Source organism: Solanum stenotomum, chromosome 6 (assembly GCF_019186545.1).
Source record: "Solanum stenotomum isolate F172 chromosome 6, ASM1918654v1, whole genome shotgun sequence".
Taxonomy (NCBI): domain Eukaryota; kingdom Viridiplantae; phylum Streptophyta; class Magnoliopsida; order Solanales; family Solanaceae; genus Solanum; species Solanum stenotomum.
The window spans coordinates 22,595,827-22,613,809 of record NC_064287.1 but is presented as its reverse complement, the minus strand read 5'-3'; the positions used below and the strand labels follow the sequence as shown (position 1 = coordinate 22,613,809).

At 37.0% G+C, this 17,983-nt stretch overlaps 1 protein-coding gene across 1 annotated transcript; it reads right to left on the bottom strand.

Moving 5' to 3' along the window:
- Window positions 1–6,482: 6,482 nt before the first annotated feature.
- LOC125868583 (uncharacterized) lies at window positions 6,483–7,645 on the bottom strand. Its single transcript, XM_049549213.1, has 3 exons — window positions 7,579–7,645; window positions 7,142–7,347; window positions 6,483–6,878 (listed from the first exon to the last, which is right to left on the bottom strand). Exons 1-3 carry the CDS (start codon window positions 7,643–7,645, stop codon window positions 6,483–6,485), a joined length of 669 nt encoding a protein of 222 aa, XP_049405170.1.
- Between the last annotated feature and the right edge of the window lie 10,338 nt (window positions 7,646–17,983).

Sequence of the window (17,983 nt, the reverse complement as noted above, 5' to 3'; positions counted from 1 at the left end):
ACAAGGAATGATCTAATGATAAGAATTCAATTAGGAAATTAAATTTGTGCACCTATGCATTGTAATATATTAGCACAAGAGGGTGGATGATCTCACCAAATTTACTAAAATTTTGAAGTTTCAAGTATCACAACTAAACTAGAAATTAAGGAATCAAGCAATTAAGAGAATATCTAGGGGTGAGGGGATGGTATTGATGTCATATAGGGGTAATTTTGTTGCTCAATTATGCTAAATACTCATGGATAGGCTAGGTAATATTCAATTACACTAATCTCCTTTTGATCTCATAACACCATTTCATAGAATATCCTTTCGGTCCCATCAATGTGAATAAAAAATCAACCCTGCCACAACCTTACGGGATCTCTCTTTCGAGCAGATTTGGGAAATTAGATCCGACCCATAATCTCTCTTTTGAGAAAATCATAGACATAAAACCTAAATTGTATGTATCAAACTAATTACCCACTTAAATTAATCTCTTCCTTTAACGACCCGGAAAACTAGTAGGTGAAACTAGAGCCTAATGAGTTTTGTTTTGAGTTTGACATGAGGTTTTGAGTTGTTAAATGATGTCCCGAGCTTAGGTTGAGGGGTTTAGAAGTTAAACGTCAAGGTAAGACTCCCCAAGGACCAACCAAGGGGTTCCTTGAGGAGGACCCTAAAGCCTAACCCCCGAAGACCACAAGAAACCAAAAACCTGTCAATTTGTGAAGGACTCACAGATGGGACCTACGCCCTGTAGGTCCATCCACGCCTCGTGGATTGCCTCCTTGGGTCAAGGTTCCAAAAGTGATGCAGCAGAACCAAACCACGAGAAGATAGGATGGCCCATGGACCCACCCACGGTCCGTGGGTGGGAGTTCGTGGTTTGCACCTGGGTTGTTGTCAAGTCTAGGCCTAGGGGAGGGTTAAATGATAAGTTCATTTTAAGGTTAGTTAAGTTGGGGGATAGTTATTATTGACTTATTAAAGTATTTTAAGGCTTTTTAAAGTATTAAACCCTCTTTTAGAATTCATTATTTCAAAACACAAAATAGAAACATCCCACCCTCTCCAAAAATTCTCTCTAGAAACCACCATTGGAGAAGAAGGAGTCAAGCTTTGAAGCTCAAGATCCCACCATTCTCACTCAAGTTTCGTGGAGTTCTTCCATAAAATGTATGATAGTCTTCATCCTTGATTAAGATTCATTCAAGGAGCCCCTTCAAAGATGATTTCAAGTTTTCAAAATACCCCAAAAACCTAGGGTTTTCAATCTATGCACGGGTTCAATTCCAAAACGTTGTCAAAAGTTCATATATGATGATTTATGATGGAATTGTTGAATTAATGGTGAATTATGATGATTTCTCCTATGAACCCATGTTTCCCAAAATCCTAAATTTGGAATGTGAATTGGGTTGATTGATCATGAATGTACGTTGAATTGTTTATGTTTATATTGAATTAGTTATTGAATCATGTCGATTCCCTTAGCTAATTTAATATTCTAGATGTTTGGTTTGCAATTGATTTATAGCCTTTGAGGGAGATTTTATGAAGGATTTGTGTAAGATTATGATATGAATTATATGTATGTGGTTACAATGAATATATTATGATTATGTTTAGATTGTAATTGTGTTATTGTTGAAAGCATATCCTCAATTAACACTCATGAATGATGATGATAGAATGTGAAGGTTTTCTTCAATGTAATGTTGTATCTTGAATTGGTAGGCTTAAGCATCCTCTTCTTGTATAAATGAAAGTAATGTGGATTGATGTATCTTGAATTGGTAGGCTTAAGGCATTAAGGCATCCTTTTCTTGTATTGATGAATGTGACCTTGAATGTTGTATCTTGAATTGGTAGGCTTAGGCATCCTCTTCTTGTGTAATGAGTGTGTCTTGACTTAATGAATATGAATCGATAGGCCTATGGTATTCCTTTCATAAATGACTAATGAATGTGTCTCGACTTAATGAATATGAATGATAGGCCTATGGCATTCCTTTCATAAATGAACTAATGTAATGATGACTCTTGAATTGATAGGCTTATGGAATTCCTTTCCTAATGAGTCAATATACCATGAATCGACAGGGTTATGGCATTCCTTTCATGTGTATACTAATGTAATGATGAACCATGAATCGATAGGCTTATGGAATTACTTTCATGAGGATTCAATGAGCTATCTTAATAATGTACCATGAATCGATAGGCTTATGGTGTTCCTTTCATGTGTAATAATGTAACTTGGGTCGATAGGCCAATGGCATTCCTCTCAAGTACAATAACATTAATGTGAATGAAAGCTAAGCACCGAGTGGATATGGTAAGATGGAAACTCCCCTAGTGTTAGGTTTCCAATGAACATTTTCCTATCCCATAACTATGTGCCCACATAGGATAGCTAGTGGATCCACTTAAGCTAAAATGTTATCGGTCCTACCTTAGGCAAGTAGGCCAACCCTTATGATATGAGATAGTACATCGGATTCCATGATTTAGCTCTCATTGTCTATGTCAGTTAATGCTTATTCCCATCATGTGAGATGTGCACTATGGTTACTTGAGAAGTTCTATGAAGTGTGGGTGGTAGTATGGAATGTCATTCATGCATTGCACGAGTAGGCTTTGAGGGGGCTATTGTAACGACCCGGGAGCACCTGTTAACCGTTACATGCAAATTTGACCTCTCGGAGGTCTTATATAAGCCTTAGCATTCATTCATCGCATTCGGTAATAAAAACCGTAAGAAATAAAAACACTTTTTAAAACAAATCCATAATACTCATAAAATCTTTCAAATGTAAAGAAGTAGAATTTGTAAGTCTCATGTACCATCTTAGACACGAATAGAACATCTTAGGGACACGGCCCTTTACAACAATAGAAAATATAAATCTTATACAATGTCTACGTGGAAATACTAGAAAGATAACAACTATGTCCTCGAATATATGAGGACATACCAAGCTTCTTGAGAAGAGTCAATATCCCAAGCTTCCTCAAAAGATCTCCTCACTTCCCACCACCTACACTTATAACAATAGAGAAATATGGAGTTAGTACAATAAGTACTAAGTATGATGACCATGCAAGAAAACATGCATAACGGACATTTACAAGAAATGTATGCTTTTAAGACCTTCTTTAACAAACCTTTACAACCACAAGCATAAACCCATATTTCAAGTCACCATTCACAATTAAGACCATATGCACATCATTTACAACTCAATTAATACAAGTGCACAATACTTAAACAAGATAGCAAAGTAATTCCTTCATTACCATTTAAGCCTCTATCTCAAGTCACCCTAAGCCACACTTAAGTGAATAATGAACTAGCCGCCCAAACAACCTCTTCATACACACCTAAGTGTTCCTAAGAGTTACCATAGACAAGGGTTTTATCATTACATTATAACATACTAAGTCAACATTTTTTATAAAACCATTTAAGAGATACACAAGCATATAGGGGACCATCACATAACAGCCCTAAGGCTTAGGGAACTCACTTTAGCATCTTTTAAGCCTACTCGTGCCATGTGTAAATAGCATCCTATACTACTACTTACACGTTGTAGAACATATCCAATACTAGAGTGCACATCCCACATGATGGAAATAGGCCTTAACCGACATAGACCACACTAGCAAGGTATGGAATTCTGAGTCTATCCTGCTCCGTGGAGGTTGTTCTACTTGCCAAGGGTAGAACTAAAAGCAACCCATGTTGGCACATGGTTTAAGAGATGTTCAAAGATTTTCATTGTGCCTAATCTCATGCTCAACTAGGCCACCATCCTAACCACATCCACTCGGTGCTTAGCCTTGGTTTCCATAGAGTATTCAATCACATATGTACTAGAGAGGGTTCCTTTTCTAGTTCAACCAACTCATAGTACCTCTTCCCAAGAAAGGCCCCATTTCTTAGTCAAAGCCAATCTAGGTTCATAAGTATAGCTCATTTGACTTTCTTAGATAAGGATTCTCATGCCGTTCCGGCTCCATCCATCTCTAAGTCTATCATTTCACTCAAGAAGGGAACATCGCCCTAAGGCCCATACTTCAAGGTTATACATTTTCTTAGAAAAGCTAGACTCATAAAAAGGCACTATACTTAAGTCTACCAATTCAAGTCTTGGCCTAGAATTCCTCTTTTAGCATTTATAGGAAGAGCTCCATTACTAAGTCATAGCCCAACCAAACATTCATATATATAATCAAGCTTCCATGACACAAGACAAGATACTCAAGTCTAGCATATGATCTACAACATCATCTTATGAAAACTCATCATAGTCCATCATCACCACATATCACCATTTCAAGAGAGACATGCCTTCACATTACCATAATAACACTTTATACCCTATCACATTAATACCATTAGAATATCTTCACATTATAGCTTCACACAAACTTTACATATAGCTTCATATAGGACTTTACATAGAGCCTCATATATGTATAAAACTACAACAATATAATAACACTCATATATTGCCCTTCATGGTCTCAATTCCCAATAATACCACACAATAATAAGATATAACACTTCCACCAAAGGTGGGTTCAACCTACCAACAACAATCAATTCTACAAAGAGAATTCAAGCTTTCTTACCATAATCCAAAGGCATAGCCAACATCATCAATACTTCACCTATAAGTCTTACCACCCTTAATTCATCCATTATCAACAATTAATCATAAATAAACATTAAACAACACAAGAGATATCAATACAATTCACTTGACACATAATTCCATCAATTTTGAATTTATAGAAATAGACCCACTTCATAGCAAATTTAGGGTTTTAGTGAAAACATGGATTCTTGAAGGAAGTTCATATAAAATCATCAATTCTACTTTAATTCACCAATATAATGCTTTTGAAAACAATTTATCAATGAACCCATGCTTAGAATAGAAATTAGGCTTTTTGTTCTTTGAAGACTTTTGAAATCCTTTTGAATGGACTCCTTGAAAGAAAGGATAATCAATGATCAAGGGTCACAATACCTTCGACTTGATGAATCCCATGAAAATTTGATGAAGAAAGCTTGAAATCTAAAACCCTAGGTTCCACTTCTCCTTCTTCCTTGAGTTGAGAGAGAAGAACTTTGGAATTTAATTTGGGAAAAGAGAGTAAAATGACTTGTTAAAAAACTTAAAACCTTATATATTTATCATATAAACCATTTAAAATCAACCCCACATAATAAACAATTAAAACAAAATTATTTAAAAACCCTTCTCTTGAGGCAGCCCGTCAGGGACCACGCCAAACTAAACGGGTCGTGAGGGGAACCACGGCTCGTGGTGGTGCCCGTGGTCCTTGAGGCAGTGAGCCTCCCTCACTTGCCAAGCCCTCCAAGGCCAAGTCAAGTTCACGGAAGCTCCCACGATCCGTGGTCAACACCACGGGTCATGGTGATGCTCGTGAACTTGGAGGCAGTGGCCTGGCTAAATGGCCTTGCAAGCTTTGCCACCAAGTGACCTTCACAGCCATTTTCACGAGCCGTGGTCATGACCACCGGCCGTGAAGTGGTCCGTGGTCATGGGGCAGTAGCTTGGACAAGGTTGAGCAAGCCTTATCCCTTTGGCATGGCACATGCCTCCTCCTTAAACCATCATTTAAAAACACCTTTTTAACGTAGAGTCTAGCACATGCCTTGACATTGACTCACGAAACTCTTTTAAACAAGACTCGGGACAACCATACTCCATCAAAACCAAAACACATGTGAAGCTCTAGTTCTTCCTACTTCATTTTGAGGGGAGTTACAATATGCCCCACTTGGGAACATTCATCCTCGAATGACACTTTAAAACATTAAGGGTAATGACTCAAGACTAGCCGCCCACAACAATCATACAATATCAATATGAAAGCACTCATCAAGGAGGAAACATCAACTCCACATAACAAGCCATTACAACACCACTTCATTCAAATTTTATGGAAGTACGAATCACACCTACAACTCAACATGCCTCAAACCTTTTTCCATTTCTCCTTTGTTTGGAGGAACTCCCTTCTCCATAGTACCTCACGCTCATAACAACATCAAAGAACACAATATGCAATTATCTCACTAAAACACAATCATGCCACATCAAGAATACACTTAAGCATGATCAACTAATCAACTCTAACAACTTTTAACAACTCACCATTTTATGCATATAAGGAGAACAACAATCATGAACCTCATTTTCTTATTTAAATCAAGAACTCAATTTAAAGCATTCATCATTATAAGGAGAATATAGAAACTCATTATTTTCCACACAAGACTCCAAAAACCATGCATCATGCTTCTACAATTCTATGACTCAAGGTTGATTAGGAATAGAAGAAAGAGACAAGAATATCCAAACTCACCTCAACTCATCCTTCAACATACCATTCCCCAATTAGGAGAAACCCATCAAAACCAACACAAAAGGATTCCAACACAAAACTAGAAACTATGACTTATCGGCACCTTCATCCGGATTTGCTTCCTTGTTAGCTTGGAGAGCATAGAAACGATTCCTTGCTTGACCATCAACACTAGGACCACTATAAGGAGTTTGCCTAGCATTCCTTCCTTTAGACACATTATAAGGACAATCTCTCACCTTGTGATCATTTTTCCCACAGCCATAGCAACCACTAGTGCCGGATAGACACTTCCCAAAATGCTTCTTTCCACAAGTGGAACAAGTAGGCTTAGCAATTTGAGAACCACCACCTCCTTCATGGTTAACCTTAGGAGCACTTGAGAAATCTTGATTTGGAGCCCTCTTCTTAAACCTAGGTTGTCCTTGATCCTCATACCTACTCCTTTTTAAATCTTTCCTCACCCTAGTCATCTTAGACTCCTCAATAGATTGAGCATACACAACAAGCCTAGAGATGTTCATGTCACCATGGAGCATTGTCGTACGACACTCTTCTTTCACCAAGTCGGATAAACCGGTAACAAACCTACTCATCTCCTCTCTAGGGTTAGACAACAAAGATGGAGCATACCTAGACAACATAGAGAACTTCAAAGCATACTCCTCCACACTCATATTACCTTGCCTAAGATTAATGAACTCCTCAATTTTGCACTCCCTCTTCTCTAGGGGAAAGTACTTACCAAGAATGCTTCCTTAAACTCCTCCCACTCTATAGGACCCGCTTCCTCTGACCTATTTGCCTTCCATTGAGTGTACCAAATTTGGGCCACCTCCTTCAATTGGTATGAAGCAAATTCCGCTTTCTCTCTAAAAGATACTCCCATAGCATCCACAATTTTGTAAATCTCATCAAAGAATCCTTGGGGATCTTCTCCAATTCTTGAGCCTAAAAAGATATGAGGATTCATCATCACGAAGTCTCTCAACCTTGAGGCCACCGTACTCTCATTAGCATTCACCCTAGGCCCCACATCTCGGTTAGCTTGAGCTGTCAAAGCTCGGGCTAGAGTTAGAAAAGCCGCCCTAATCTCTTCATTAGTCATGGCCGGGGGAGCCACCGGAACCTCATTCTCTTGATTGCCTATGGGGACTTGGTCATCTTGAAGACCTTGCACACCTTGGAGAGGAACTCCCTCATCAACTACCCCTTCTTCCGCTCTCCTTCGATTAGCCCTCGTATTCATTTCCTATAAACACAAGAGACGGATTAGGAAAATGACACTTATAGACCAAACTCTAAGGCACGATGTCAAGATTAATGAAAGAAGTGAAACTTCTACCGTCCTATAGCCTCTCTCCCATAGATGTGTCGCGACTCACACCAATGAACAAGACTCTACTAGACGTGGCATATGAGACTTTGAATCCTAAGGGACAATTTCCAAAACCTTATGCTCTGATACCAAGTTTGTAACGACCCGGGAGCACCCCCTAGCCGTTATATGCGTATTTGGCCTCTCGAAGGTCTTATACAAGCCTTAGCATTCATTCATCGCATTCGGTAATAAAAATCGTAAGGAATAAAAACACTTTTTAAAACAAATCCATAATACTCATAAAATCTTTCAAATGTAAAGAAGTAGAATTTGTAAGTCTCATGTAGCATCTTAGACACTAATAGAACATCTTAGGGACACGGCCCTTTACAACAATAGAAAATATAAGTCTTATACAATGTCTAAGTGGAAATACTAGAAAGATAACAACTATGTCCTCTAATATATGAGGACATACCAAGCTTCTTGAGAAGAGTCAATATCCCAAGCTTCCTCAAAAGATCTCCTCACTTCCCACCACCTACACTTATAACAATAGAGAAATATGGTGTCTTTGATGTGGTACTTAGTGTGGATGGTGGTATGGGACGCTATTCATACTTTGCACAAAGTATAGCTTGGGGTTAATTAATGTAAAGGGCTTAATGTGATGAAATGGCTTATATGTTGATTATGTTCTAATGTGATGAAATGTCTTATATGTTGATTATGTTGTATCTTATGCCTCTTATACTTACGTTCATGAAGTTTTCTCAAAATTGACATAATGCATGATTTTCAATCAAATGTCCATTTTAAGCATGGTTTTTGCATGGCTATCATACTTAGTACATTATATGTGCTAACCCATATTTCTTCATTTTCTAGAAAAGTATAGGGTTTGGAGACTTGATGTCATATACTTGGAAGATAGGTTTTATAAGGAGCATGGAGTTGAAGAATTGGTGAGTCCTCATAATTTCGAGGACGAACCCATTATTTCCCTTTATGCCTTTTACTTTATGTTTAGAGCTTTTGTATGGGCTAAGTCCCAAATTTTATTCAAAGTGTTGTAGATGGTTTGAGACAAAGTATAGAAAGTTTTCCGCTTGCTTTTATGAAAAATGACTTCGATTGTAAAGAAAAGTTTTAAATTCCGCACTATTTTCCTATGCTCCTATGTTCATGAATGCTATGAGGTTTGTATGAGACTTTTTGAAGTCTTGTACGCCGTGTCACTTTCAGGGTGTAGGCTCAGGTCGTGACACTTTCGAGTCAACTGAAGATCGAGAATATGAATTAAAATTTGCAATCTTAACCCATTAATTAACCCCATGCTAATTAGTTCAAATCCATGAATTTATCGCAATAAAACAAATCAAAACACAATATCCACAACATTTTATCAACACCTAGCCCCATAATTGCACCCCCATAATTGGGGTTTTAGCAACGCATCACAAAAAGTAATGGAATTATACATATCATGAGAGCAACCATGGATGTGATGAAATTAAGCAATTATAATCAACACCAACGAAATTAAGCAATTATAATCAAAATCACTTTGATTTCAAATTCCAATTGTCAATTTGAAGAATGTATTACAAAACTCCAAGTTTGAAGATGTTTTCACAAGGTAAAAAAAAATTCACACAAAAGCTCTCAATCTCTAAAAAGTTCTCTCTAGAAGTTCTCTCTCAAAACTTTATCCAAAAAAACTCTCTATTTTCTCTCTCCTTTGGGCTATTTATAGTTTTCCAAAATTTGGCCCAAATTTCACTGCATGACCAACTCGGTGATATTAGTCGGGCTTGCCAAACACGATCGACAGATCACCATTTGTTTCTTAGCTCGAATTTCTTTTTCTTGAAGCTCCAGTTGTTTGAACCTCTGTTAGCGAACTCGATTGAGTATGTCTTTTACATTCGGCAGATTGTCAATCACCTCATTTGTTCACCTTTTAAGCCTTCACTTTACATCAGAGTACTGTCACTTTTGGTGATGGTCATATTGTTCGCCATTCAACTTGGACGAGTCGCCATTTTGCTTTTCAATTTGTCGACCTACCTTTAACATTTTCAATTGTGAGCATTGTAACTTTGGCGAGATTAGGCCACTTGGGTGATCCACCTTTTTGGTTGGGTGACCAACAGTATAAAGTTGATACTTCTTTTAATGTGTTTGTCCTTTCTTTCATGTATTTATGCTCGCATAGTCCTTTAGCCTTCATAGCTGCAACTCATTAAAATACCATCATAATAGGATATAATTAGGCATTGAGGACACTAATTGTTGAAATAAAAAGGCCTCAAATGAGTGTAAATCTACCAATCATCACATGGATCCTTTGCTACTAGCTTGATATTGACTATGGGCTTCTCTTCTCTTGTTTAACTTTTCCCGTTCTCATGTGGTGTAAAAAACACTTTAGGGTTGATTTTACTCTTAACAACTCCAGTCATGCTATTTTCCTCTCCTTAAACTTTATCTCTAAATTCCAATTCATCATTATCAACATGTGTTCCTTCTCCTTTTTCATATCCCTACTATTAGAATACAGGGTCATAGGATCAATGAGGATTTAGTTTGTGTTCCCTTCTCTTGTTGCAAACTTATATTCTGTAATGTCTTTCCCTGTGTTGTTTATTGGTTTGTATTGTTTCAGTATCTTTTCGCACTAGTGAAATTTGCTCCCTTGTCAGCTTGTTCTGATTATCATCCCCTTCTTTTCATTATCTTCTAATGCATTCATGGTTTCACTTAATTTGTATCCTTAGGGTTCTCCATTATCCTCTCTAAGGGAGAGTATTGTATGATCATCTCTAAAACATGTTCAATTGTGAATTCTTTTTCTTGTTGTCTTCAACCTTTATAATTACATGATTAGTTGTGACATCCTGAATGATTTTTCCCTTTTGTTGACTTGAGTTCTTTACTTCTGTGTGAATTGATTGAGTTCTCCAAATGAGGCTTCAATCCAAGGCTTACAAGATACTTGTTACTTCTCAATGACCCGTATTTCAATTTTTTCCCCTTCATTAGTCTCTAATACACCAAAAGAGTTATTGATTCGCATATACATATTTATTGATTTGCATATACATAGTCAAATTTTTGTTGTTCTCCTACGCATATCGTTGTTGGATCCCTTTATATGTTGGCTTAGTGAAAAACATTATCCTTAGTAACATTTCAGACATTATAATTCATGTCATGCTTTGGATACTTTGGAGTTGTGTGAAGCTATTGTGATATATTTCTCTAATATCCCCCCACTCCTATATTCTTTACTTCAGGCTCCCTTGTCACTATTTTATTCTAGACAAAATTGATCCTATTTGGAGGACCAACAATCTTTCCACTGCTCAAATTCTCAGTATTGTCTTCTTCTTGTTGATTATCCCTTATTTATTATCCTCTTCTCACGAAGACCTCAAATATGGATGAAGTACAAGACACTCTAATCATTTTTGCCCTTATAGTTTGCATGTTTTTCAATACTTGGACATGTAGTCATATTTGATGGTGATCCAAGTCGAGATAATACTCTTTGTACTAGATTTATTTCCAAATTAATTTTTTGGGGGGAAAATCTCTCGATAAATAAACTTCTACGTTAACTTTTGCACATCTGGCCTAGATTGATTTTTCGTAGCCATATAAACATGTAGAGATTTACCTACTATTTTTTTCATTGTAAAAAGTGATTCTTTAAAAAAGAAATTAGATGACAAGCCCGAAATGAAATCCATATCAATGGTGGTGTTGTCTTTGCCTTAGGATTGAACTATGGCTCCCACTTAAGGGGTCTCATCTTATAGTAGTCGTCCTTGGCTTTTAGAAAAATACAAGGGTTTACACATAAGGTAAACGTAGTCCTCCATAATTGTCCTCCATAACTGTTATCCTAGTCAAGGTAGGTCTATCTCCCAAGAATCACATCTTGCAATTTACCTTGATTTTGCGTTGTAGAGCCATAATTTTGCGAATTTCATCAAGTTCAATCCACTCATATGACAATTTCCCCTTGGCAGAAAATTGTGGATTTTATGTATTATCATTACGTTAAATTCATCTTCATCCCAAAAAAATGTTGGTTTACCATGAATATAATTAATATCTTTAACTGGAATAGGGTTTGAAATATTTTTAGTTTCTTTGGGTAAGAAAATTTACCTATGATGAATTTGGGTGCTGGTGGTGGTTCGTTGATCACCAAAAAGAGGTGACCAACCATTGTTGGTCAAGGTACCCTCCAGCGATAATAGGCAAACAAGGGTTTAAGAGAGCATCTCTCAAGGAAATTCACGATTTTTCACACAAATTCGATATCAATTTTGTTCCTAATTTTAAATAACAACATAAGAAATTCTTGTCTTTTTTTCCACTTTTATTTGTATGTGAAATAATGTGCTTGTCATTTTTTTTTATAAATATCTTTTGATTGTACTTTTATGTTGTTATTAGTCATTTCGTTGAAGTACCTTACAATACTAATTTATAGTCTCACTAGTAACATTTTTTGTTTATTTATTATTAGTTCGATAATAAGTATTTTGTGATATACTTACAAAAAATAAAGTATTTTGTGGTATAGTTACCAAAAATAATGTATTTTTGTGATATAGTTACCAAAAATAAAGTATTTTTATGATATAGATAAATATTAGGTAGTTTAGTTTTATAAGCTTTTGTGCACCCATTCTTTAAAAGAATATTATAGTAAAAGATTTAAAGTTTGAATATTTTTAGTAAAATTTCAAGACACGCTAATGGTAATCCATAATAGAAGATAACATTACCAAATATGTAAAAATAAGGTTGAAACACTCCAACCTAACTATGAATTCCAAAGATCTAGCCATGACTCCCACTAAGGAGATCCCTCCAAATCCCCTAGATATCTCTCCTAATACATATTCGATCCCTGCATTAACGTTCAAAGATTCACTCATGTTGAACAAAACTATCATTAGTGAACTAGTTGATGTAGAAATGACAAGCGAACCTGTTAGCCCCCAAATGGATATAGACACTCAATCAATGACAACGTAACTAGATTAGATCCTCCTTACCAAAGAAAACAAAATGAGGATACACTCTCCATGGAAATATTTGGTTATAATTAAACTTATCGACATGAGTATATAGCATCAAGTACTCAAATAAAAACTCAACGTAATCTGGAAAACAACTACCAAATTCCCATTAATTGATTTAGGATCTGACTACTATGTAGCCAAATTTCCAGATAGGGATCAACTTAGTTTTGTTCTAGAAGATGGCCCTTGGTTCATTAATAATCACTTCCTCTATTTTCAAAAGTGGGTTCCAAATTTCATAGCTAATAAAGAAACTACCACCAATATGACCATTTGGATTCGTCTCCTGCATCTCCCTACAAAATTTTATGATGGAATCATTTTGAAAAAAATTGGTAATGCCATCGGCAAACTACTGAATATAGATGTTTGTACTAGCACAACTATACGAGGAAGATATGTCAGCCTATGTGTGGAAGTACCACTAGAAAAACCCCTGAAATCGACACTCCAAGTTGGTAGTCACACACAAGAAATTTGGTATGAAGGAGTCAACCAATTGTGTCAATCTTGTGGTAGAATTGACCACTCGAGGATGCAATGCAAATTTAATCCTGCTGAACAAACTTCATCATTAGCAACACCTCCAATGCCGCCAATCGCGGAGGAATGGCACACAATCACCTTCCCCCAAGGCCAAATCGAGATAGTAACAGTTTTCCTGACCCATCCGTGGGAAGTTCAAATAATGCCTCGATGGCAATGCCTGGTAAGTCCTCCTCTACCCTACTTCCTGATACTATTGCATCTAATACAAGTACTCAAAATGCTAGAAAAACTAACAGAACTTATCCCACCCCGACCTATAAATCTTCTGTCATCCAGAAGAATATAAACAAATTCGAAATCCTTTCTTCAGCTATTACCGATAGAAACGCAATTTCATAGATCATCAACAATACAGTGACACCGGCCTTTTGCAACATACCCACTCCAAAACCACTCATATGCTTCTGTTGATCAAGTAAAGACACGTATGCCAGACGTGGCAACCAATCATTCCTCCACGTCTCACCCTTAAATAACAATGGACCCCACTCAAATTTTCCCTACTAGTAATATGGATATTAACACTTGTCTTACTCTAGGAAAAAATGCATAGTTGTAAAACCAAAATTACCCACTCTGACACCTGCTCTACTCAACACATTGACAACTTAAATAAACCCTTTCTACACTTGACACCAGACTTTAGCCAAATGGACATTAGGGATTATATGCATGATATACAATACACTAACGCTGACTTCACTCTTCTCCCATTAAATACCACCAATCCCATGCAAGCTAAATCCCAAGAAAAGATCTCCAATCATTAGAATTATGTCTGATCACCCAACCTAATACTACTTTGCCTACTATATTAACCACCCACATCCCTATCAGCCCAAGCCCAAATGCAACGCCTGATAATTCCTTACCCTCTAAAAGATGTAGGTTGACCCTAATGGCTCCAAAAACTCCAACCATGGAAACCTACCAATACCTCCGAACCAAAACCCTCCTCCAATAGTGTACACCACCACAACTCTCCCATTTTTACAGCCTCCGCAATCCTTGAATGAATAGAGTCTCCAAGGTTAATCCATCTTTTTCACTCTCGATCTAGAGGGACAGGAAGTTATAATCATTCTCCAAAACCCAAACTTCATTGATCAAATGATAACGGAGGGAATGCAACTTGCAATGGAAAACTACATGAATCAGGTCTAGTTGAACAATCTGTTAAACCCACTAGCTCATACTATAGCTTTAGCCCTTTTTCACCACATTTAACAAATGTGGAACCTCCCCAACCACTTGAATCTTTTTTAGCGCCTGTGAGGGAGGACCTCCCATTCTTCACCCCCTCAGAGCTGAGCTTGGAGAACCTACTATTCTACATGTGGATACCACAACCAAATCAAGCTCCAAACCCTTCGACTACACCTACAAAGGACCAGAGGAAGACATGGAGGAAGCTCAACCTCTCTTGTTCACAGAAATAGCAAACTTAAAAGGAGTAGCCCTTATGCTCTTCCCGAAGATGGAAGACAAGAAATACATTTTCAACTGCCCCGTGAATTCAATAAGTGCTCAATCGACTTTCGCCCACTATTCGTAGTTCTGAGTCCAACTCTAAGGACTCAGATAGAGGAGGTAACGAACACCACTAAGTCCTATCTCATGAATTACGCTAATACCATTATAATTTGAAACATTTGTGGTGATCATAATGACTTCTTTATAAGAAATCATTAGGGTCCACAACATGTGCATCTTAGCTTTACTTAAAACTAGGCTACAAGTGGCATGATAGAGGTCCCTGCTATGGGAATATGTGGAGGAATTGTCCTTTTATGGCATGATAACTTGGTGATGGTAAACCAAGTGAGAAACTCTAATCAGGAAGGAATTAAATGCAATGGTCTAGGTAAACCCTAATCACCAAACTTGGTTATTAAGTATTATCTATGCTAGCACTAATACTGTTGTTTGTAATGTTCTTTGGAATAATCTTAAAGAAATTAGTGATTCTTATAAGGGCCCTTGGCTTCGAGGGGGAGACTTTAATGATATAACTTTCCAAACTGATAAATGGGGGGCAGGCCTTATAATATCACTCAAGCTAATAGATTTAATAATTTTATTAATCACTGCAACCTCTTAGACATCAGGTTTAAGGGCTCGGGCTACACTTGATCAAATCATCTTCATAGAGAAGGCTTAATGCTAGAAAGCCTTGACCGTTGTCTAGCTAATAAAGATTGGCTCCTTAATTGTGAGAATGTTTTTGTGACTCATCTCCCTAGAACTCATGCCGTCCACTCTCCAATTATGCTCACTATCAATAATATACCTTCATCCTCCCAAAAAAAACTCTTCCAGATTGAAACTTATTGGTGTACTCATCAAGATTTCTAGGGGCTTGTCTATAATAGTTGGCATAATACGAACCTCATCTAAGCCAACCAAGACTTCTAAGAAGCTGTCCAAAAGTAGAGTAGACACACTTTTGGAGACTTTCAGAAAAAGAAATCCAAACTCACGGCTCGCCTGACATGAATTCAGAATTCTAGGAACTTTCATACTAGTCTGTTCCTCCTGAATTTAGATCATATGCTTTGAACCGAGTATTACAATATTCTGAAAATTGAGGACGATCATTGGAAAATGAGGTCCCAAATTAATTGGTTAAACGAGGGAGACAACAATACCAAAATTTTCAACCTATCTATCATTAACAGGCGTAGATGTAATAAAATCTCCTTTTTTGTGGATGACCAGGGAACTTGATAAATAACCAAGTTTGTTTGTTACTCATACTGTTGACTATTTGCAAAATATCTATACCACCTCCCTCAAACTTTCTTCAGTTAACAGTACCTCATTTAATACTACTGATCTCTGCAATCTTAACCTCCCTCTAAAAGACTCAGAGATTATCCAGGTCATTAAATCCTTCCAACCTTTTAAGGCTCTGGGTCCCAATGGATTACACCCTTTTTTTACCAAAAGTTCCAGGACACTATTGGCCATATAGTAAAAAAATTGTTCACAAAGTTTTTAAAAATTCTGAGATCCCTCCTATTATCAACCAAACCAACCTCTATTTAATTCCTAAGATTCCTAATGCAAATAATCTTAAAAGTTTTCGACCCATAGGTCTTCGTAACACTATCTACAAGGCCATCTCTAAAATCTTAGTGCATTGAATAAAACCTTATCGCCAGAAAATCATCGATCCTTATCAATCCAACTTCTTATAAGGTAGAAGACCAGATGATAATGCAATTTTCATTCAAGAAATCACCAATAGTTTCAAACACTCCACCTCCTCGATATGAAGCTTTATGCTTAAGATGGATCTCGAAACGGCTTTCGTCAAGCTAGAATGGTCCTTCATATATATATAACCTTAATTTATTTTAAATTCCCTCCTAATACCTCAAAACTCATTATGTCTTGTATCACTACTTCTTCTATGTTCATCCTTATAAATGGTACAAAAAAAACTAACCTTACAAGAGGTATCTAATAGGGAGACCCACTATCTCTATATATATTCATCCTTTGTATGAGCTCTCTACTTATAAAAATTACCAATTCAATATTGGTCTTTAGACCCCCCATTAAATTATCCGATCGTGGTCCTCTCTTCTCCCTCCTCTTTTACGCTGATGATCTCACTCTTATGGACAAGGCCAATAAAATCTCTATCACTTCCATGGCCCAATGTATTGAACTCTTTTGTCAACTTTTTGGCCAAAGCATCAATAAAAATAAGTCCAAGATCATACCCTCGGCTAATTGTAAAGCTACCATTTCCCAACTCTCAACCACCTTTGGTATCACCCACACTACTAAATTTAGAACTTATATTGGCTTCCCAATCCCTAGATTCTCCCTTAGGCCTCGAGATTTCCTTAACATTTTGGATAGAATGAAGCAACGACATGCTGACTAGAATATCAATTTTCTAACCATGGCGGGAAGAACTACTCTAGTTAAGTCCACCCTTAACTCCATCCCAAACTACCCTATGAAGTACTTTAAGCTCCATCAATAAACCCTTCAGAGTATGGATAAAATCCAAAGAGATTTCATATGGGGTATCTCACATCGTAAGAAAAAAATTCCCTACCTTAGCTGGAAAACCATTACTTCTCCAATTCAGCTTGGTGGGTCAGGCCTTCATGATGTTGATACCAAGAATAAATCCATGCTTTCTAGTTTAGCCTGGAGAAGGTTCAATAATCCAAAGTCCCCGTGGGAAAATTCTCTTTACCATCGTAACAATTTTAGAAGCTATTGCAATAACACCTCTTTCATCTTCAAAATGCTATGCTAGGCTGGAAATATTGTGACAAAGGTATTAGATGGCTAATTGCCAATGGTGAAAGTGCGAACATCTAGTCCTTTAATTGGATTCTCCCTGCCACAAATCTTAGAGCACTTATAGAAGGCCCAATTCATATATCCGATGTTAACAAGAAAGTTTCCGACCTTTGGATAGATAATCAGTGGAATATCAACTCCTGCTCCTTTTTTCCCAATACAATCTTTGATGTCATAAAATTCATCCCGATTATGCCCACTCTTACCAAAGACATTCCAATTTGGTCCCTCAATGACAATGGTAAATTCTCTTTGGCTTCGGTAAATAGACTCATAGCCACTC

Bases quoted from the DNA above. Each gene is read 5' to 3' on its own strand.
- LOC125868583 (XM_049549213.1), bottom strand. From the start codon at position 7,645: ATGAATACGAGGGCTAATCGAAGGAGAGCGGAAGAAGGGGTAGTTGAT. The intron at 7,348-7,578 runs GTGTGCAAGGTC...ATATCTTTTTAG, and splicing joins TGAGGGAGTTCCTCTCCAAG to GCTCAAGAATTGGAGAAGAT. The intron at 6,879-7,141 runs GTAAGTACTTTC...CAATCTATTGAG, and splicing joins AGTTTAAGGAAGCATTCTTG to GAGTCTAAGATGACTAGGGT.